The sequence below is a fragment of the Colius striatus genome, chromosome 17 (genome assembly GCF_028858725.1).
Source record: "Colius striatus isolate bColStr4 chromosome 17, bColStr4.1.hap1, whole genome shotgun sequence".
NCBI lineage: Eukaryota > Metazoa > Chordata > Aves > Coliiformes > Coliidae > Colius > Colius striatus.
The window spans coordinates 15482630-15504979 of record NC_084775.1 but is presented as its reverse complement, the minus strand read 5'-3'; the positions used below and the strand labels follow the sequence as shown (position 1 = coordinate 15504979).

Here is a 22350-nt window from a genome sequence, read left to right as displayed (position 1 = left end):
TTCCCAGCACTGCTGTGGGACGTTGCTGACACACTCTCAGGACCCTGATGTTGAGGCCAGATGCATTTCCAGGCATTGCTTCTAAAAAAAGGGTCACTTCTCTGCAAAGCAGCTCAAGCAAGACAGGAGACAGATGATGCAAAGGCCATCTCTGTACTCAGGGCTAAGCGGTGCCAAGTGCTGTCTGGTCTGTTTGAACCGTGCCCAGGGAGCTTTCTCTGTGCCACACCGAGCACACCCAGGGTGCCAATCCCCCCACAACAGACCAGGGCAAGTGGGAGGGTGAGGTAGGGAATTACTGCTGTGAGCCAACATGCCCAGGGAGGCTCTGAGCCCAGAGCACAGGGAGAGGGGCACCAGGAACAAGAGGGGAAGGACATCCAGGGGAGAGAGCAGCAGCCTCAGTAGGAGCTTGTTTTATTAGTGAGCAGCAAGAAGGGAAGGAGAGGTCAGGGGTTTTTAATCCTGTCCCAAAGAGAAGGATGTACATGGCTTTGCTTTGTGTCAGAGACCTGCCAAGGACAGAGCAGGACACAGGAGTCTCTCCTCTCACCCAGCCTGGACTTGCAGCAGCACGAGAGACCAAAGGTGGAAAGCTGCAGAGACCCTTCACAAATCTGCCTCTGGATTCCATTAGGAAAGGCAGGAAGGGTCCCCACCTTCCAACCCACAGCCCCCTGCCCTTCAGAACAACCTGACAAAGCTGCCTGCTCCAGGCAAACACCAACCCTTACAAATAAGGCCAGAAAGAGACAAAGCAACCAAAATAAATAGTTTGGCAACAAAGCAAAGTGGCTGTTAGGCAGAGCCCAAGTCTTGGAGCCAAACAGCACATCTCCCTAACAAAAGGGCCTGAAAGGAAGCGAAACCTCTGTCCATGTCAGAGGGATTTTGTCAGTGGAGGTTTCCAGAGGGCTCTTGGCAGCTCAACACCTCCCCCTTCTAGAGAGTGCAGGGGCACCTGCCCCACCTGAGCCCTGTGCTGGGGAGTGAGGGCTGCCCCAGCCCTGTGCCACCTCCTGTCCTCTGGAAACTGAATAACATCAGACCTTTTCTGCTCCTGAGCAAATTCAGACATCAACCCCTTTTGTCCAAAGCACAGGCTCTGGCAAGAGCTTGGCAGCAGCACAGCTGGCTCAGCATGCTGACCCCCATGCCTGCTGCTTGAGCTCTTAACCCACAGCACTCTGAAACCTTCCTGAGAATGGCAGGGACCATCTGCTTGTGTTTAACCTGCTGCTTCCCAAGCCTGGGAAAGTGGTTTCATCCTCAGAGACAAAGGGCCTGTCCCGAGGGAAGCGCATCCAACGCTGCAGCCTCCTGCTCCTCTCCTTGAGGGCTCTGTCATGTTTCTGCCTCTGTGCAGCTGACTCCAGCCAGCCAGGAGCTGGAGCATCTCCTGGGAAAGGAAAAGGCTCCCAGGGTGGGAGCTGCCCAGCCTGCTGGGGGTCCCACGGTCACTAACGTGACTGGTGCTCTCAGTGCTCCCGTCCTGCTCCCCCGGGCTCTGCTCTGAAAGACGATTTACGTGGGTGTCAAGTGAAGAGTACTGGGAATGGCCCTTCGCCTCCTTCATCCTGGAGCAGTGCCCAACAAGAGCCAGCTCTGTCTAGCCCAGCAGCTCTTCCCTGTATCCTCCAGCAGCAGCATCTCTCCAGCCCTGGGGCGAGCGGGCAGCCCCCGGAGCCGCCGCAGCCGGCGTGTGGGACGGGCTCCAGCCCGGCAGCAGCCAGCAGAGCCCCCAGCGTGCAGCCCAGGCCCGTGGCAGCTAGGACAGCTCGAAGCCAGTGTTCATGCTGATGGCATAGCGCAGCTTCTCCCTCAGGATGCTCTTCTTGCTGTAGTTGGGAAGCTTGAGGAGGTTGAAACACGTGGAGGACGTGGGGAGCCGCCCGCCCGGCTCCTTCTTGCGGATGGTGAAGAAGCCCCGCAGCACACTGCCCAGCGTGTCCCCCGTGTCCTGCAGCAGGGCACAAACAGCAGCCTGCACCCCTCTGCTGTGCTCCTGCCATGCAGGGCAGAGGTGCCAACACTAAACCTGTCTGCTGGGCCCTGCACTTGCCTCTCTGCAGCAGTTCCCTGTCCCTCTGCAGCTGGGGAACCCAGCACTGGACACAGCACTCCAGATGAGCCTCAGCAGGGCAGAGCAGAGGGGCAGCACAACCTCCCTTGACCTGCTGCCCTCATTTATCTCAATGCCCCCCAGGATGCCATTGGCTTTCTTGCCCATGAGGGCACATTCCTGGCTGTTTGCTGACCCGAGGAGAAAACCCAACCCCACAGACAGGCAAAAAGGGCCAAAGTGCTGTTGTGTGTGGGGAAAGGCAGGTGCAGCCACACACATCCCATGAGGGCAAGGCTCTTCACACCTTGCCCTAAAAAGCATTTGCCTTTATGTCTTAAGAGTTTCCTGGTCAGAGAGATGAGGAAGCTGTGCAGGGAAGGGGGCTGCCAGAAGCCTGGCAGGGAACACACAAGCCAGGACAAGCAGGGTGCTCACCTGATCATCAGAGACTTCCACGCAGCGGATGGAAAAAGGAGGCTTGAGGTAGGCAAAGCCCAGAAGTGGAGGCCTGGAGCAGCTGGTAACAAACTGCAAAAGTGGTGGAGAGGGAAAGTCAGCAGGAGTGAGAGCAGCCTGGCTGTAACAGCCCCACAGCTGCTGGGTACAGCACTGCAGGGCTCAGCTCTGCAGCCTTGGAAGCTGCTGTCCAAGCAAGACTCTGCATGGTGAGACAAGAGCTTTTATAGGAACTCTGCCTCCAGGGCTGCCCCTCTGCTGAGAGCAGGGTGTTGATTTTAAGGTGCTAAGAGTTCTGATTCTGATGGTCCTCCTGTTAGTGCAGAGAGCACTGGACTAACTGGAGGAGAACACAACACTGGCCCAAGCCCTCCAGCTCATGGGCTGGGCTGAAACGATGGCATTTACCTTGAGAAACATGGCTCTCTCCTCAGGGCTGAAGTCGTTGGCCAGGATGTCCCACAGCCAGATGATGACCCGGTGGCTGCCATGGAAGCCCCCATAGTACACTGTGTGTTTCCTGGGGAGGGAAAGGCTGTGACAGGCTCATGTCAGGAGGGTCACAGCTGACAAGGGCAGGAAGGATCAACATCTGCCAGGAGTCAGGACTAGAGGAGACACTGCCAGTGCCGAGCCCTCACCAGCACTTACTGGGCACTTGATCAGAGACAAGGGAAGGGCAGAGAGAAGTTCTGCTCTGGGGAACCATTCAGCAGGACTTTGCCCAGACCAGCTGTAAGGAGCAGGCTGCTCAGCTCCATGTGCTCCTGTCTGCTCCCCCAGGGGCCGTGAGCAGGGGCAGGAGGTTGTGAAAGAAGCAGCCTCTGCCCGTCCCCAGAGAGCTCTGCAATACAGCAGCTTGGGCTGCTGAGCAGGGACACCATCAGATCAAGCTGCTCACTTACTTCAGGTCCTCGAGGTCAATCTCAGCGTTGTCACCAGAGATGAGGCGCTGCAGCTCGGGGGCAGAGAACATGCGGATCCACTCGGGCCTGATGATGGCCCTGAAGCCGCCGATGAGCGCCGCAGCCTGGCTCTTGATCTGCGTGTGCATCCGGAAATGAGCCATCAGGTGGATGTAGCTGATCCTGGGGGAGACACAGGGCGAGGTGGCAGCCAGGGAGCAGCGATGGATACCCACCTAGCTGCTGCAGGAGCAACACTGCTGACCTGTCCCTGCAGCCCAGCACTGCTGGTCATGGCATCATACAACAGCCCTGGTTGGCAAAGCCCTTGAAGCTGCTGCAGTCCCAGCCCTCCCCTCACCCTGCCCACCCCAGCACTACCCCACAGCCTCAGCACCTCAGCTCCATGGCTTTGGGATCCCTCCAGGACTGGGCACTCCCTGGGCAGCCTGGCACAGGTTGACACTACCACAGCCCCAGTGACTGGGGTTCCAGCTGGGTAACCTCACTCTGCCATTAACAGACAGAAGTTTCTAGATTGCTTCCACTTACAAGGCTTCTCCTTTCCCTCCCAACTACCAATTTGCATGCACTTCTGCACAAAAGCTTCAGAAGTTTCTGCTGTGAGTAGAGCAACACACAGGACTCTCAACTTTCTCCCTGAGCTGACTTTGGAGAAGGCAGAGGGAGATCCTTTCACATGCCAGCTCCCTGGTCAGAGCTCAGGAAGGGAAAAGCCTGGCAACATCAGATTGCAGAGCCCAGCTAACAAAGACAAATCCTCAGGTAGGATCCAGCTTTCACTTGCCATTAAAGGGAACAGCCTCCAGATTACCAGCTCAAACACACATCTGCTTAATAGATATTTTATCTTGCTTTTATGATCACTGAAGGGTAAAGGGAAGAAACAAAAATGAAGGGGACATAAAGGTGGGTTTGGTTTGCAGGCTCCAGAGTTGACATTTACGATAAGTATCTCAAAGGCAGTTATCTGTGAAAACAGCCCCAGGGCTCGGTGTCTCCTCTGATTTCCTGCCTCTAAAGTGCCACTGTCGACTGCATTTGAATTCAGCACTGCCTCTTCTGAAGAGCAGGGCTTTCTACAACTGCCACATGTTATCATTCTGAGGAGATCTGTCTGCTCCAAGGTGTCTTTGAGCATCTGTGCCCTCTGTGTTCACGACTGTGTGCCTGAATTGCTTTGAATCCATCTGTCTGTATCTATCAGCATCACTAAACCCTGCAGAACCTCTCAGGCTGGGTGCCTTTGACCTCAAAAGTGCTGTTTCAAGAAGTAAATTGTCAATTTTTATTTTGCAAATCGAATTGAATGCGATTGCTGCCGATGAACTGCAACCAGCCAATTCTAGCAAGGTATTTATGTGCTCCTTCTCCTCTAATCTATCTCAATTCATTCCAGATGCAAGCCCAAGGAACTAGAATCAAGTATTCTGCAGTGGTGACCTTAAAAATCTAATTGCTGTACTTACTTATTTTCATTGGTAACAGGAATGGTCTTCCCTCCAGGAACAAGCTCATGGCAAACAAGCTGAGGGAAGAAATGATTGTATTGCTAATTACTGCCTGGAACCACCATGGAAAGAAAAGCCATGCTAAGCTGCTTCCTCCCCAGAAACCAGTTCTTTGTACAATACACCAGTTTGATTTCAAATTCAAGTAATAATCCTGCTTCTGCCTTGGACCAGTTTCACTTCACTATGAAGGCAGGAATGGAACAGTAGGGAGCTGCCTCTCCCACCCTTCTTCCAGAGAGCCTCCTCTCTCTACTCTTGATCCATCACTGCTGAACCACACACAGATTGATTGAAAGAGCCCTGGGGGACTGTCACAATCCCAGAATCCAGAGGCAGAACAAGCCCAGAGCCTCTGCACAGCTCAGTCTAAGAGCACAACCCAAAGCTGCCTGCTGCACAGGTCTCACGTGGGGCCAGGCGAGTGGCAGAGCTGCCTGGAGTGTGCTGTCCCTCCAGCTGGGCACAGAGGGGTGAAGTGGAACATGAGGAAAAGCTTCTTTGGTGTTGAGGTGAGGGAGCCCTGGCACAGGCTGCCCAGGGAGGATGTGGGGTCTCTGAGCTCTGTGCCACTGGACCCACCCCACTGGCAGCACTCAGGCTTTGTGCTACATGGCCTCTCCCCACAGGCAGCAACAGCAGCACACACCTGAGGGCATTGCTATCCTACATGCCCACATTTCCCAGCTCTGCACACACACAGCATCACAGAACCCAAGGCACCAGAGCAACCAAGTACCTTCAAGGCTTCATAAGGGACTGTGACAAACAGCCTTTTGTCCTCAAGGCCAACAGACCTGACACACTTCCAGATCCTCTGACAAAGCACTATGTTTAGAGGAAAGGGATTTCTCCCACTCATTCAGGCTCTTCTTTTTAAGAGAGGAAAACCAGTTATGCAGGGAAAGCACAAAACAATGCTTTTTAACTAGAAAAAAGTCCTGGCACTAGAAGAATTAAGGGCCAGAGGGCAACCTTTTTAGTGGAAGGAGCTGTTCCCTGCCCACAGCTCAATACTGAAGGAAGCCACAGAATCTTATGGCTGAGTTCAGGGAGCCTCTGAAGCTGAGCCAACCCTTCAGCACAGGCATATTCTTTGTAAAGGGAGAGCAGAGCTAAGCCCCAAGCCCAGTCCAACACAGGGCCATTTATGAGTTGGCTGCCTCAGGATTCTTGGTCAGATGGGCCACACAGAGCATCCACCTGACACAAGAACCAGAGTAAAAAGCGCTCTGTGTAGCATGAGCTTGGACAGACTGCCTGACTCTCAGATGCTCAAGATCTGCTCTCAGAAAGCTCAGCAGAGAAGAATAGCTGCCTTCCCCTTCGAGTCAGGCTGCAGGTGTATTTCTCTGCTCTAAGGACACTACCAAAAGCTAGGACATCCCTGCTCAGGAGTCAAAACTAGTGCCAACTGCTTATATTCACAATCTGCCACTTCCAACAGCAGCAGGCAATGATAAGCAGAACCTCTTTCAGTGCTTCAAAGGCTCTTCCTGGAAGCAGCCACCAGCCAAGCGAGGGAGATGCTCCTGTGCAGAGCAGCGAGGCCCAAACCAGGAGAAAGAGGGACTGCCTGAGCCAGGGCTGTGCACTCAACTGTCAGTGCCCTGGCCTCTGCTCATCACCACCTAGCACAGGAAGAGTGTCTGGAACAAAGCAGAGAAAAGATCCAACAGAGCCACTGAATAAGAACCTACCTGGCCCATCACATCCTCGTCGTAGGACAGCGTTAAGCCCAAGTCGCTGATGTCCCCATCGTAACGCTGCAGGAACAGCAGAGAAAGGCAAGGAGGACAGTGTTTGGCAGCACCACCAGCAGCTCTGCACTTCTGTATTACTCCTCCACTAAGCCACCCCCAGCAGGCATGAACCACCAGAGCACAAGAGCTACACAAGTTGCTGGAGGTTACAGGGAGACTATACAAGAGCTGAGGCTAAAACTTGCTATTTCATCCCTGTATGCCCCAGTGAAACACACAGGAGAGTCACCTGCCAACCTGCCTCACAATCATCAGTTACTTTCAGGGTGTTTTTAAGGATGATCAGTACCCCAAAGGCATTTGCAAACCTACTACTTCTAGTGGCAGCCAATGAACAGCAGGAAAAGTGATGCTCAAACCTTAATTGAAGTGAGATTCTTATAGAACTCGGAGTCCAAGGAGGGAAGTTCATCCACAGAGCTGTAGAAGACACTGTGGTGGTGCCCAAGGAGCTGACTCAAGAAGAAGGAAGCAAATGGAACATCCACAACTATTCCCTACAGAAAACAAGAAGAGATGGGTGAGGTGCTGCTGTACCTGTGTGATGTGCAACAGCTCTGGTTCCCCACAGCCTGCAGGCAGGCCATGGGCTGAGGAGCAGCTGTAAAGATGCAGCACATGGAAATCAGTTAAGGAAACCACATCCTCTTACAGTGCAGCAGGTGCAAAAAGGCAACAGGGGAGTTCTGTTTCCTTTAATAGAGCTCCCTTACATGGAAAGGGTCACTGTCATTCCATCTTCCTTTTAGACACATGTCCCTTTAGGGAAGGTGTCAAGAGATGGATGCTTGCAGGATGTAACACTGAAACAGCCTATTCCAGCTACTGTGTCCAGCACCAAGAAGAATAATCAAGGCATGTCCCAGGTCTCACCTCCAAAATTATTTGTAATACATGCCTGAAGAAGTGCCAGACTGCTCCTGCATCAGTATCCTTACCCAAGCCATGTTTTCAAACTCACCACTTCAGTACCAGCTCCCCAGGTGTATGACAGATGCCCTCGAAGGCAAGAGGCACCAGCACAGAGCTCGGTCTGTACCAGCACTCACAATACCCTACTGCAGTGCTTTTGGCTCACCTCATATACAGCCTTTCCAAGCATCTTCCCCACAAACTCAAAGAGCTGGAGATAGTTCTCATGAATGTAGGAGGTTGGGGATGGATAGAGCCTCTCATCACCACTGGTTGTCTGCACACACACAGAGAGAGCAGCACAGTGAGCCAGGCTGCTCCTCTCTGCAACGGGCTGTCACGGGCAGCATCTGCAGCCCTGCCCCCTACCTTGAACAGGTTGAGTGCAGGGTCAAACACCTTCTTTATTATCTCTTCCAGAAACTCTTTGAAGACACCATCTTGATCAATACCAGCCTCATCAACACCCAGATCATTCACAAACTTCACTCTGATCACTCCCTTCATGGCATTCTGGGAAAGCTGCCGGAGCTGCTCGTAGCCATCCTGCACACACCAGGGGACAATCAGACAGAGAGACACGTGAAACACCCACATAGACACACAGCAGAGGCTGAGGACAGATACATTACACAAATCTGCATTTTCCTTGAGTTCTGTGCTCAAAAAGATGAGCATTTTCCCCAGTCAGGGCTCTGGGTGTGTGGCAGTCTGAACTGAACCCAGGTGCAGCACGTCCCTGCAACAGCACGTCATACAAAAGCAGACAGAACAGGCACTGGGTCCCCTCAGCACCCACAGAGAAAGTAAAAACCACATTCACAGCCCCGTTTCTTGCCAGGTCAGGTTACTGGCTTGTTGCTTGGCAAGCCAGGCCACTCACCTCCAGCATGCGTGAGCGGCGGATGGTGATGTGCGTGACGTGGGGGGATGCAGAGCTGGTTTCCACCAGCCCAAGCTTCTCCTTCTCCTTTGTCACCATGTTTCGGAACAGCAGCACCCTCTTAAATGAAAGAGAGGGCAAATATAAGTCTTTCCCCACAAGGATTCTTATCCTCCAGTGCAGCAGGGCTTTCAGGTCCCCCTGACATGCCCAGAACCAGCTCCTGGGTTGTGCTGTTCCCAGCTAGGCCCACTCATGCCACTGTCACCTACTCACTACAAATAGTGGGATTTGCTTCCTTGTTTCCCAGTGGGGCAGAGAAATCCTTTAAGCTCAGCTTTGGAATGGACAGGGAATTGCCAATACTGAAAATAAAAGCACCCTTTCCTGACACTCCATAAACATCTGTCACCTGGAAAGATTGGCTACCTGCACAAGGACACTCTGCTTTTCTCTCCAAAGCCCTGTCAGGCACTGGGTGACTGTGCCCACACAAACAAGCTCACTCTCAGTGACAGAAATCAAGATGTTTTAGAAGAAATACACTGGGGACAGTGGGGAGAAGGAGGAGACTTTTGTTCAACTATCATTTCAGTCACAAAACGCTCAGGACTGTGTCCCTTCCATCCCAGACCACCCAGGTCACTGGCTGTTCATCCTCTGCTGCTGTCTCACTCACATTCTTGTGGGGAATGACGTGGGGGATGTACTGCAGGAGCAGCTGGGCTCGTTTCTTGTCCTTGTCCAGTTCCTGGAAGAGCACGCTGGGTTTGAGGTCCCTTTACAAAAAGAGCAGCACAGATTCAGAGACCCCTGGGAAATGCCTGGGTATGGTAAACAGCTGGGAGTAGGAGACAGAGGAAATCATCATGATTTCAAAGAGGATTTAGGTGCCCAGGTGTACACAGGTAAGGCCAGAGACACCCAAGCTCTTAAGTGCTGGGTCACTTTGCAGTGCGTCACCCTCTGTGAGCAGCAGCTAATCCTTACACCACAGGAGAGAAGCACAATAGGAGTGGTGTCCCTAAATGCAAGCACAGGGAGCAGTTCTGACCTTGGTCTCAGGCACAATGAGGCATTCCCCTGAAGGTGAGGGCCCCCAAAGCAGCCCCCCCAGGCTGTGGGGCTGGGCACTCACTTGCGCAGCCAGTGATCCTCGGGAGCGAAGCGCCTGCGACAGTCCCTTTCGTACAGGACCATGAGCCAGCCATGGACCGAATGGAACAGCTCCAGAGTCTCCCCTCTGGCATTCTCTGAACAAAAGGAACAAAAGCAGCAATGTCCAGGCACCCTAGGTAACAGGAGTGTCCGAAAGCAACATGTGGATCATCAAATCATAGGATTGCTTTGATTGGAAAAGCCCCTGAAGCTGCTGCAGGCCCAGCCCTCCCCTCACCCTGCCCAGCAGCACCCCAGCACCTCAGCCCTATGGCCAGTGTCCCTCTGGGAGTGAGAGGCACAACACTGAACATAGTACTGGAAGTGTGGATCCTCTGCCCTGCACTAATAGCACAGATATACTTCCAATCTCCACTGCCTTTGGAGGGAAGGGAGAGCATCTGTGCCTCCCAGAAGTCAGCTATTCTCTTCTTTGATCAAAGTGAAAAAGCTCTCAGGCACCTCAAAGCCATCTCAGCCAGCTCCATCTGAGCCATCCCAACAGAAACAGACTAATTATCAGAACTGAGCTGTGACCAGCTTACACCAGCACACAGATCAACACCAGATACCTACAGAGACTCCAGCAAGCCTGCTCTGCTTTGCCAAAGCACTACTTCACTTTGTCCAAGACACAGCCCAGTCATGCTAAACTTTGTCTCTGCCAAAGCCCAACACTCCCATCAGGTCTGTTACACAAACTCTTACTGGAAACAGAGGAGTGCACTGCATTTGGTGCCAAGCACCACAGTGGCACCTGGACACCAACAGCCTGGGACATATTATGCCACAACGTAGCGTGGAAAGTGACAGTCAGCAGGAGCTTCACACTGCAAAATTAAAGCCAATTGTTGTGCTAACAGCAACCCAAGCTATTAAAAGCACTTACCTACAATTCCATCCCAGATCATCTTAAACACAAAGGAATTCAGAAAAGATGAGATGGTAACAAGCTCTTCCAGTTTGAATGAAATCTGCTCTTCGTAGACCTCTATGTCATCAAGAATCCTACCAGAGAGAACACATGCAAATGCACAAGTGTAAATTGAATTCCCTCTTGAAATTCTCATAAAGGCACATTATCCTTCAGCAGCAGCTCTTATTTCTATGACAACTGACACCCAGGAGGCTCTGCAGTCATAAGCAACTAAACCTCATTTCTTGGTTTGATCGATGGCTGGTCCTGACAGAAGAGAGTTTGGAAGGTCTGACACACAGGCAGAGTCACAGTTAAAAAGCCCCAAACACTCATCCCCAACAAAGCCTTTCCATTATTCAAGCTAAGAAAACTGTCTTCAGTGACCAGCAAGGGAAATTTCCCAGCCCTTTCCCACCCTCTGTGCTGTGTACATCTAGGACTGAGAGAGCAGGGGAGCTGTGAACAGAAGCACCTAAGCTGGGGAGCTTTCCAGCAGCAGTATTACAAGTCTTCCTCAAGGCTTATCTGGATTCACCCAAGTGTTTGCTTTGCACTGATACAATTGCTGTCCTTAAGCAGCAGAAGGAACATTTCTTTCCCCTCCCTAGGCAGTGCTGTAGTATTTTGTTACCAGTTCAGGCAGCTGTGTATCCCTGAAGCACACGTGGCTGAAGGGAAGAGTCCTTTCCACGTCCTTTATTTCTACCTGAGAAGCTTGCTGCTTTACTCTGCTGAGTTACCACGATGTGAAAGCACCAATAGCTTGACTATTCCTCTTGAAACTTAAGGAACACAACAGTTTCTTGTTACAAATCCAGAGAGCACCTTCTGCTTGCTACCTACGTGATAAGGTGGCGGGAGCAGTCACAGAAGAGCATCAACATGGCCAGCAGCCTCTTGGATTCCTCAGTATCATTATTCAAGCACTCCAAGAAGAGTTTTAACCCACCCTGTGGTCCCAGCTCGCAGATAAAAGCCCATAATTTGGGCAACAGATCATCCAAGTAAGTGAGGCCTAGCAACAGAAAAATGTAAAGCACACTCAGTGAAGCCTGCTCTGCCTGCTTGGTCCTGCAGGCTCAGCCACACACACTGGGAGCTGAAAGACCCTTTTGCAAAGCAACACTTTACTTGAAGGGAACATCAGCATCACATGTGACTCTCAAGCCTGTCAGCATTGACAGAAGGTGTACAGTCACCAGCAAAGCAGAAAAAAAAGCCTTTAATGAGGAATTGTTTGCACATCTGAAGCCCTTTCCCTCTAATTGTGCAAGTTGAAAAGAGAGTTAGTTCCTGTGGTTCTATCATCCATCTCAGAGAGCACAAAGAACAGGGTTGCAGCCACGGTCACCACTATAGCCACAAAGTACTCAAGGCTCTGGCCTCATTCCTCTCTGCTCCAGCCATTAAACCCAACCAGTGCTTATCTCCATCCATTCCTAAGATCCATGAAAGCACTCAGTGTTTGCACCACATCAGGATTAATACTGCCAGGCTTTGCAAAAAAACACTGACTCAGCCTTAAGCTTGATGTGGAATCAGCAAGGTTTCATGACAGGAAAGCTTGCACCAGTTTGTATTCTGGAGAGTTAATGCTTGATAAAGAAGTGATGGCTGCTATTGATCAGAGGCATGATTCAGGGTGGAACAAGCCTTCCACCCAGCTGGTCAATAACCTGTCGTCAGGAATAGAACTACCAACAAGTCAAGAGCATTTACTAAGGAAAAGCCTTTTCCCCCCTCCCCATTTGAAGGGATTTGAGAAGCAGAGCTGGGAGCTTGCCCTGACCTGTGAGGATCTGCAGGCGGATCTGTGTGAGCGTGGTGAGGGTGGTCTGGTAGAGCACACAGATGCTGCACACCTTCTGCACCTCTGCAGAGTCCACGCGCCTCCCTCCAACCGGCCTGAGAATGTGGCGCACGGAGGCCGACTTCTGGAAAGCTCTCTTGAAAAGGTCTGGTGGCAGAAACACATGACAAGTGCTATTTGAAACCCTTTCTTCCTCTTAGCAGCCACGTGACAAAGAGGATTTTAAGCAGGCTAAGTCACTCCCCAGACAGGAGGTTTTGGTGGAACACTGTACAGAACTACCCTTCAGCAGGGTCACCACCTAAAACAGGCCCACAGGCTTCACCTTGCTTTGCACTTGGGAAGCTGGTCTCCCTTCTTGCCTTGAGAAGGACTAATTTATGCAGTAAGCACTTCAGCTACTTGAGGAACAATGAAAAAAAACTGCTAAAATAAGCAAATATTTTCCCAGCACCAAAGCAAGAGGCTTGCCCCAGGTCACAGAGGCATTCTGAGCAGGAATTACAAATAGGAGAGATCATATCCCCACCTAAGCAGCAGCAGCTGCTGCCAGTAATTACTGAAAGCTTTTAGCATAAGTGGAAAAGCCAAAGCTCTGTGAATCCAGGAAAGACACACACAGGCACACACAGAGCAAGCCTGCAGAACTGACTTTTCATAGGAAGGCTGTTCTGGGGGGACACTGGCTGTGTTGGCAGCTGAGGCATTTCCTGATTCTCCAGCAATTTCTTGCTGAGCACATCACTGAAGAGGACACGGATCATATGGACTCCCCAGAGATGCTGCAGTTGCTTTGTCAGCAAAGGCATGGACTCGTTCAATCTAAAAGACAAGTCAGAGGGATGTGTTAGAAGGCAGGCTGGAATAAAACACCAGGCAGCAGTGCTTTGATACAGTTAGCTCAGTCAAAAGGGAGCATGCACCCACCCTACAGATGGCCCTCAGAGGAAGAGCTGAAGCACAGCCCTCCATGGAGTGTACCAGCATGGCCACTGTTTGCCACTAACTACACCATGAATCCACTTCCTCCTGTCATAATGCAGCAATTTATATTGTGCAGCTATAACCTGAAATAGCTGAGAACTTGCCCTTGAGCAGCAGATGAACAGTAGCACTGGTAATCTCAAAACAAGACACATTGCAGCATGACAAAGAGAGGAAAAAAGCCTGAGAGGTTCAACCATCTCTCACCATCAGGCCCTGCTCACTTACCCATAGTCCACAGTCTGTGAAAACCAGCCCAGAACAGGATGCCAGTGGGTGAGGTTGGATTTCTTTTGTGAAACGTACTTCTGGCAGTAGGAGAGCATGTGAATGAGCACAGCCACAAAGTGAGCTGCCTCCTCCTCCAGAACTTTATCATTCAAGGAGCCCAAGTACACAAGATTACCTGGTGGAATGACCAACATGACAACACTTGAGAGGAACAGATGCTGCATGATGGTGGTTACAAGAGATGAAATGAACCCACACTCAAGCCCAGGAGAGGATTTCTGTGAAGAATGACTGTTACAGGCTGCCCTGCAGCAAGCTACTTCCAGCACACACAGACCACTAAGGTGGCATGTCATTTTGGCCACCTTCTCATCTGTACCCAACCAGCACCTTCTACAAAGTACCAGAAGCTCCTCTTGTTACTTTTACAGAAGTGTGAACCGAGATATTTCAGTGGGGTGTCTATCTAGGGGAGCTGGATTCCAGCCTGCTACACTGCAAGACTTTCTTGGAGTCCAAGTGAAAAGCTAGCAGAGATAATGCTTCACAGTTTAGGCATAATGACACATACACAGAGCAAGTCTCTGACCCTCCCTCCACTTGCAAGGGCCTTAAGCCACGTTTGCAATATCCCAAGATGTCAGTTATTATTTAGAGCTGGGCTAAACAAAGAGAAAATGTCACGAGTTGGAGGCAGCTCTGACCCATGGAGAAACACCTGAGTCCTAAATCTCTTCCAGGCACAGCAAAACCAGCGTTAGAGGCCCTTACCTAACAAGCAAAGGGTGTGACTTCCTTCCAAGCACACGCAGACGTCTCGGCACTGCGCCTCACGGCTCAGGAACAGGATGAACTTGCGGAACAGATCGTGAGACTCTATCACCGCCAGGCGCTGCGAGACAGGGTTGAGCTGTGGTGAGCCTGGGAAGCACCACACACAACAGCCACACCTCACCTGCCAGCAGCAGCTCCAACTCTCTTTTTCTTTCCAAATACAGCAAGTCAAGACTGCTGCACTGCAGACAGCACCTGACATTAAGTTGGTCTGGGAAACAACAAACCTGCCGGGTGAGCAGGCCACGTTCTGTCACTGACACACCTTCACAACTCTCTGTAAGATCACAGAATGCCCAGCTGGAACAAAACCTGTCTGTCTGCACCAAGCTGCACAGAAAAGCAGCCACATTAGATCAGTGGACAGGCAGCTAGGTACCACCAGAGATTCCTTGCAATGCAATGGACTGATTGGTGCTTTGGCTCTGCTTTGGGTCACAGAAATGGAAAATGCAAACACTGGAGCTGTGCCACATATGCCTTCATTTCCATGTCCATTGTTTATTTTAGGGCAGTTCAGCCCATCATCCCACTGGTGTGAATACAAACACAGAGTATCTGGAGGCTGTAAGGACGAAGCACTTCCACACCAGAGTTGAAACTGGCCAAGAGAGAAATGCCAATGTTCTGCTGCAGCAGCACATTGATAAAATGGAGTAATGAGTGGCCTTAATGTGATATTCAGCAGATTTTTGGCACTATTATCTCACCCACTTACCTCAGGTGTTAGAGTAGCAAGATGAGTCATTATGGCAGGCACAGACATGACATGGATCAGAAACGACCTCAACAGATTGTCTGAAAACTGTGCAGCAACCACGGGGCTGCAGAGAGAAGAATACTTCAGTGCAAGAAACCTGACCTAGCAAAGCAAGGCACAGTCTTTAACTGACTCATTCTGCTGACTTTACCCTTGTCAAGAAGCTCCACTGGAACACACAACATCCCCCTACACTGGTGTTACCAGAGCACATTCAGCAAAGTGCTCAGCACTCAAAGGAACAGAAGGCAAACGGTTCACAGCATCATGTATTTTTACACAGCACATCTCCACAGCACCCAGAGAACTCTCAGGGTTATATGGTTCATCTCCTGAGTCCCCTCTTCTCCTTGCTGCCATAAAATAACTAATAGTTGTTTTCCTTGGGAAGAAATTAGGTGACATTCAAGGACACCTCCTGCTCCTCTGCTGAGCATCACAACCTCGTCATCCCAGCCATGACAGCTGCAGAAGGGAAGCCACACACAATTAACCACTGAAGTCACCCAGGAGTGCTCCTTAAGGGCTGCAGATTTCCAAAGAGAAGAGACTGATGTCAGGGGAACAGCAGAGTTCTTGTATTTTTAAGAGAACACATCAAACTGTTATTTTTATAACACCCCTGCACCCAGCTTTTGCTTCAAGGACAAACTTTGGCCCTGCAAACTGTGTAACAGGTACCTCTGCATCAGCAGTTCATCAAGAGGAGGCACAACCAGACTTATCTAGAGAACTCCAACCCCTTGTGATGGTGCAACAGAAAGACATGCAGATCCTGTACTCTGAACTGGAATTGCACTCCAAAGTCTAGGCTCACACCAACACTAATTACTGACTCAAGAGCACTCCCATCTGAAAAAGGATGACAAGGAAGTGAGCTATTTGCCTAAAGCAGCTTTTTTCATGAGGGTGAGACTCTGAATGGCACACAGAGACTGGCAGAATGAGAAGTCTTCCCAAAACACAACAACCATTTGTGCTGGTTATCATGCCAAGCAGCTCCAGCTGCCTTACCGCAATGCAAGAGAGAAGATGGCAGTTAAAGAGCCTTTGGACAGGGAAGGTCTGGATCTTGCCAAGCCATTAGTCAGCAAAATCTGGAATGAAAAAAAACACAACAACCCTCCCTGAAGTATTCAGAAAAAGGGCTTCAGGTCAATAATGGCATAACAGAGGAATTGCAATCAAGTCAGACAGGCACCCTACACCACTGAGATCTCCAGGACCTGTGCTCAGACAGCCACTGAGATCTCAGAGGACCTGTACTCAGGCCTTTGAAAGGCAACAGGTGAGGCTCACAGCTTCTTGATAATGTAATTCTGATTTCAAAGACTAAGACAAATCCCATCAGTTCCTTTCCCCAGTAGAAAAGCAAACAAACCAAATCCACACAACATGGCATCAGCAAGTGTTCAGGGCTCCTTCCTGCCCATCTCATTAGGAGATGATTAAGCAGGATTTAGACTCAGCAGTAGTGACAAAAAGGAGACTTGCTTTCCAGTGGGGAGACTCTGCTTCACTGCTGTGGAAAAGAAATGTGTCCCCACCCAAGTCCCCAGTGTTCCACAAGCAGCCTCTCCCTGACACACCAGCACAGAGACCACGAGAGCTGCCTCAGAACAAGGCCCACAGCTCAGGGCTGGGGCTCGTTGGGAAGACATAACAGTGTCTGCCCCAGACTGACCTGCAGCACAGAATAAAACCCCTTCTGGTTTAGGTGTCCCATGATGTTTGCACAGATGTGGTTCATAGCAGGCCTCAGGGTTTCACCTGAGGGACAGAACACCCATGTTACTACAACAGCATCACAGCTCCACTCCTCCTTACACACTATAAGCCTGTGGGTTCATGAGCCTTTCTGGCACAGAGCCCTTGCCCTTACATGAGAACCCACCTACAGCAGCATTTCACATCAAGGCCTCTTTAAGGTACAAGAACTATGTTTCCTCATGACATTTCTACATTTTAAATGTCCATCTCCTACCAAACCCCACAGGTTTGGCACTTTGCACCATCCTCTGACTCCTTCTTGTGCAGATCATCTTGGAGCCCTTTAAGAAGCCCTTTAACAGCTGCTGCTGTTTGAAGGGAAACTGATCTCAGGGAATCCTTTGTGTGAACACAGAAACATGATGAACCTTTGTGGCAAGCACAGGGAGCAGAGGAGCTGGAGAACCAGCATTCAGAGGATTTGAACAGCAAATCCCAGATCAGTGGCTTAAAGTATTGACTTGGATGCACCAACCTTTCCCCCGAAGGATCTTCCAGGTGGAGGTGTCTGTGAAGGTGACAAGCATTGTGAGGTGCAGATTGACCAGCCTGGAGTCTTGTAAGATGTCAGGCTGTGATAAGCAAGCAACAACGTTAATACAGCAAATTAGCTTAGTGCCAGAGCACAGAACTGTTAAATGCAGGGAGACAAGATGCAGAGAAAAGGCTTCTTACCTTAAGCTGCTTGAGGAATTCACAGCAAAACCACAAAATATCTTTGACCTGTTTGATCCATAAGAGAGTGAGGTCCTTGGAGAGTGCCAGTGACACGTACCACACCTGGGCAAGGCAGATACAGAGGGAGCAGTGGTTAGTACCTGTGCTGCTGACTGGTAGCACACATCACCAGGCTTTGTGACCAACTCAGCCCAGCAGTGGAACCAAATTAATCCTCTCCCCACAACCCACTGGTCAAAACAAACCACCCACCACAGGAGGAAACTGCCCTTTACCTCCTACAGCTGCACAAAGAGTAAAAGCCTCTCAGAGGAATACTACAGAACTGGTCCATTTCTTACCACGGAGTCTCAGCAGTGTTCAGGGGCTTTTGAAAGCTAAACACTCCAAGGGCACAAACCTAAATCCCCACACATGGAACTGAAACAATCAAGTAACCCTCCCACCCCCAAGCTAAAAAGCAAACCCTGCTGCTGACCTTGGGCTCGTTCTCCACATCCATGCTGGTCAGGATACAGCGGCACAGCTTTTCAAATCTCTGGGGGAAACAAAAAGGTGGCATCAGTCCTGCCTCCAGGAAGGGCTCTTCTGGGAAAGCCCCAGCAACAGCTCAGCAGAGGGAGCAAGATCTCTCTGTATCAAAACAACAAACATTCCAAAGGCATTTCCTACAGGCACCACCAACAGCTCCTTCCCTACAGTGCAGCTACACACAAGAGCTCCCTCCTTGAACAAAGCAGGTATCTCTCAGCCTTCCCTGCTGAACTGCAGCACAACAGCACAGGCTGAAGCCAGGAAAAGCATCTTCCAGTTGGGTTCAGCTAGAAGAGCTCAGTGCTAACGAGGGCAGTACTGTGCTCCAGACTCCCAACCATCACAGTTCTCAGCACAACCTGGAGGCCACATCCACTGCTCCTTAATTCTTGTTACAGTCCAGCTGTGTTTGCCACACGCTTCCAAGTTATGAAGCCATTCTGAAGGGCTGCTGGGGTTATCCTAACTGAGAGTGGTGTCCAGAAACAGAGTGGGCAGCAGTACAAGATAACCCTCAGCCCAGCAAGGGATTTCCTTGCTGCTGCAAGGGAAAGGAGAACAGGAAGCAGAATAGACTTATTTCAGGCAGGCACACAAATGCTGGAATGCAGGGCTGCAATTGCATCCAGGCACCTAAAATGATAGGTAACAAAAAGTCTGTATGCTGTACAGACAGCAAGCTGCATTTGCAGGATTTGCACCATCATCAAAGGAGAGGAATCTGATGGGACAGAGATTAAAACCTCAACTGCCCCTGCTGCAGCTTCAGTCCAGCCTTTCACTTTGCAAGTGGTTTCCTGGTGGTTAGCCCTCAGAATCTCCTGAGGCAAATATCATTTCATGGCACTACAGCAAAGGGCTTCACTCTAAACCCACAAGTTCAGGGCATGGCCAGCAAAGCAGCTGTGATCCTGCACCCCACGCTGTGCTGGGACAGCTCTCTGGGAGCCTGCCACAGGGCACCGGCCCTGGGAACTGATGCAGCTGATGAAACCAGAAGGCACAGCTCAGCGACTGAAGCTGGCCCAGACACAGGAAAAACATTTGTTAAACTATGCCCTGAATGCAGAACCACTACTGAAAAATGGAAAGGTTCCTCTGTTTCCCTGCCACAGGCTGATCTGTCCAAGAGGAGACACAGATCACGTTCCTCAGGGAGAAATATACCACAGCAAACTGCATGAGCACCAAATGGCTCATTTAACACACCTCACGTGGTAAAACCTGCCCTTGGAACAACAACAGTGTGGCAGAGCAGCAGCCTCACCTCTTTGTCCTCCTTAGGCTTAAACACAAACAGCAGCTTCCTCGCAACTCTGAAGACAGACAGGGCGCTTCTTTTACCCGAGGCAGATTCACTCGCCCCAAAGAAATCCTCCACTTCTCTCCTGCCAGACAAGGAAAGGACGAGCATTGGCAGTGGGAAATCACCCAGAGAGGAGCCAAGCATTGGAGAGCAGGATTTCACCCACCTGATGTCCCTCTGCAGGCGGCAGCGACAGAGGAAGCTCCTGGCCAGAGCCTGCAGCAGCACGGCAGCTCGCTCCCGCTCCTTCAGCTCGCGGCGCTCCTCCCGCGCCTGCCGCGCCTTGTCCAGGAACTGTGCTCGCGAGGACTGGCTCGTGCTGAACATCCTGCTGACCTACCAGGGGCACAAAAGCACCCACTGCAGCCAACACCGCAAAACGAGGAGCACAGGGGACAAAACACATGGGCAGGGGTAATGCTTGGCATACAAAGTGATTATCTGCATCCAGCGTATGACATTTGGCCCTGGGGAGGCTGCAGCTCCAGGGCTGTGTCAGTGCTGGGCCCCTCACTCACTGCCACAGGGACACTGAGGGGCTGCAGCTCCAGGGCTGTGTCAGTGCTGGGCCCTTCACTCACTGCCACAGGGACACTGAGGGGCTGCAGCTCCAGGGCTGTGTCAGTGCTGGGCCCTTCACTCACTGCCACAGGGACACTGAGGGGCTGCAGCTCCAGGGCTGTGTCAGTGCTGGGCCCCTCACTCACTGCCACAGGGACACTGAGGGGCTGCAGCTCCAGGGCTGTGTCAGTGCTGGGCCCTTCACTCACTGCCACAGGGACACTGAGGGGCTGCAGCTCCAGGGCTGTGTCAGTGCTGAGCCCCTCACTCCCTGCCACAGGGACACTGAGGGGCTGCAGCTCCAGGGCTGTGTCAGTGCTGGGCCCCTCACTCACTGCCACAGGGACACTGAGGGGCTGCAGCTCCAGGGCTGTGTCAGTGCTGGGCCCCTCACTCACTGCCACAGGGACACTGAGGGGCTGCAGCTCCAGGGCTGTGTCAGTGCTGGGCCCCTCACTCACTGCCACAGGGACACTGAGGGGCTGCAGCTCCAGGGCTGTGCTCAGTGCTGAGCCCCTCACTCACTGCCACAGGGACACTGAGGGGCTGCAGCTCCAGGGCTGTGTCAGTGCTGGGCCCCTCACTCACTGCCACAGGGACACTGAGGGGCTGCAGCTCCAGGGCTGTGCTCAGGGCTGGGCCCCTCACTCACTGCCACAGGGACACTGAGGGGCTACAGCTCCAGGGCTGTGTCAGTGCTGGGCCCCTCACTCACTGCCACAGGGACACTGAGGGGCTGCAGTGGGGCCAGAGCCGGGCACAGAGCTGGGGAAGGGGCTGGAGCACAAGGGTGCTGGGGAGGGGCTGAGGGAATGGGGGTGTTGAGCCTGGAGGAGACTGAGGGCAGACAGGAGCACTCTCTGACACTCTCTCACAGGAGGATGGAGTGAGCTTGGGGTTGGTCTCTGCTCTCAAGTGATAATGAGAGGAAAGGGGCTCAAGCTGCCCCAGAATTGGAGCTGAGGCAGAACTGTTTCCCTGAGAGGGGTGTCAGCCCCTGTGCCAGGCTGCCCAGGGAGCTGGGGGAGTGCCCAGCCCTGGAGGGATCCCAAAGCCGTGGAGCTGAGGTGCTGAGGGCCAGGGGTTAGTGCTGGGCTGGGTGAGGGGAGTGCTGAGACTGCAGCAGCTTCAAGGGCTTTGCCAACACAAATGATTCTGTGATTCTAAGTAGAGGAAAGGGAGTACCCAAGAGCACAGAAAGCAGCGTGTGCAAAGTACAGCCCAGGCAAAGCCAAAGCTGTCAGTGAGGCTGCAGTAGGAACACACAAACACCAGCCTCAGGATTGTTCCAGCCTAGTAGATTTTAAGAATTAAAAGAAAAGACATCAGTGTGTTGTCATTGTGCTCCACTCCCTGGGCTCCATCTCTGCTTTCCAGTCTCAGATGGTTTCATTTTCTTGTTTACAGATAACACACAAGGACAATTTCACAGGCAAGGATAGGAAGGAAGGGGCACAAGGGATGCTGGGAAGCTCATTTGCTGCCACTCAACAAGACAAATCACACAGAGCCAACAGGAGCTTTATAAACACTTGTCAATGAACTCACCTGATGATTTTCTCTTCAAAAGGAGTGTAGGAGAATCATTTATACTCAAACATGATCCTCATCACCTGGCTTCAGGCAGCTCCTGCAGCACATGCCCTGCAGACCATTTGGAGATTTAGTCTTTATCTTTGCAGTTCCAAGCCCTTTCAGCCGGCCTTACCTGTCCCTACACCCTCCAGGGAACAGAGAAGCTTCAGGAGAGGAGAAGCAGCCCCACTGCTCGGCGTGAGCATTGCCACGGGCACCTTCCCATGTTTCAGACACGGGAAAGCCCATCTGCTCCGTGAGAGCAGCCAGGGCCGGGCTCCCTCCTGCCAGGGCCCCAAGCAGCAGCTGGCGGCGGGGCGCGTTTCCCTTCCACCGGAGCCGGGGCAGGACCCACCTCACGGCCCCACGAGCAGCCAGAAGAGCCTCCAGGACCCGCACCTCACCGCGAGGCCGCACAGCCCCGCACCCGAAGCGCTTCCCCCGCCGCCAAGCCCCTGCCCCGCAGCCCCCGGGCCCGGGCCCTCACCGCGCAGCCCCGCAGCCCCCTCCTCGTCCCCCGCGTCCGCGCCCCGGCTCCGGCCGACAACCCGCGCTGCCGCTGCCGTTCCTGCCGGCCGCTCACCGTCCGGCCGCTCACCCTCCGGAGCCTCCGCTCGCCGCAGCGGGCCCCGCGGCTGCCGGCCGGGCCGTGTGGGGCCGGGCCCGGGGCGGCGGCGGCGCCCGGGGACGCCGAGCGGGACTCCGGACGGGTTT

At 52.2% G+C, this 22350-nt stretch overlaps 1 protein-coding gene across 6 annotated transcripts; it reads right to left on the bottom strand.

Annotated features, from left to right (window-relative positions):
* Positions 1 to 401: 401 nt before the first annotated feature.
* Positions 402 to 22308, bottom strand: UBE3B (ubiquitin protein ligase E3B). Of its 6 annotated transcripts, none has more exons than XM_062009763.1 (28): positions 22220 to 22308; positions 21610 to 21705; positions 19667 to 19836; positions 19462 to 19582; positions 18139 to 18198; positions 17658 to 17762; positions 17458 to 17554; positions 16897 to 16982; positions 16227 to 16309; positions 15171 to 15276; positions 14390 to 14510; positions 13616 to 13793; positions 13056 to 13225; positions 12383 to 12550; positions 11437 to 11608; positions 10564 to 10682; positions 9655 to 9769; positions 9196 to 9295; positions 8517 to 8636; positions 8003 to 8179; positions 7800 to 7910; positions 7081 to 7218; positions 6659 to 6724; positions 4917 to 4975; positions 3427 to 3609; positions 2930 to 3056; positions 2501 to 2593; positions 402 to 1960 (listed from the first exon to the last, which is right to left on the bottom strand). In XM_062009763.1, the coding sequence occupies exons 3-28, from the start codon at positions 19825 to 19827 to the stop codon at positions 1769 to 1771; spliced, it is 3228 nt and encodes a 1075-aa protein (XP_061865747.1). In that variant the 5' UTR covers positions 19828 to 19836; positions 21610 to 21705; positions 22220 to 22308; the 3' UTR covers positions 402 to 1768. The 6 variants fall into 6 exon arrangements, with proteins under 6 accessions (XP_061865747.1, XP_061865749.1, XP_061865748.1 ...); XM_062009765.1 differs by having other exon boundaries at positions 2930 to 3041; XM_062009764.1 differs by lacking the exon at positions 22220 to 22308 and adding an exon at positions 21992 to 22007.
* Between the last annotated feature and the right edge of the window lie 42 nt (positions 22309 to 22350).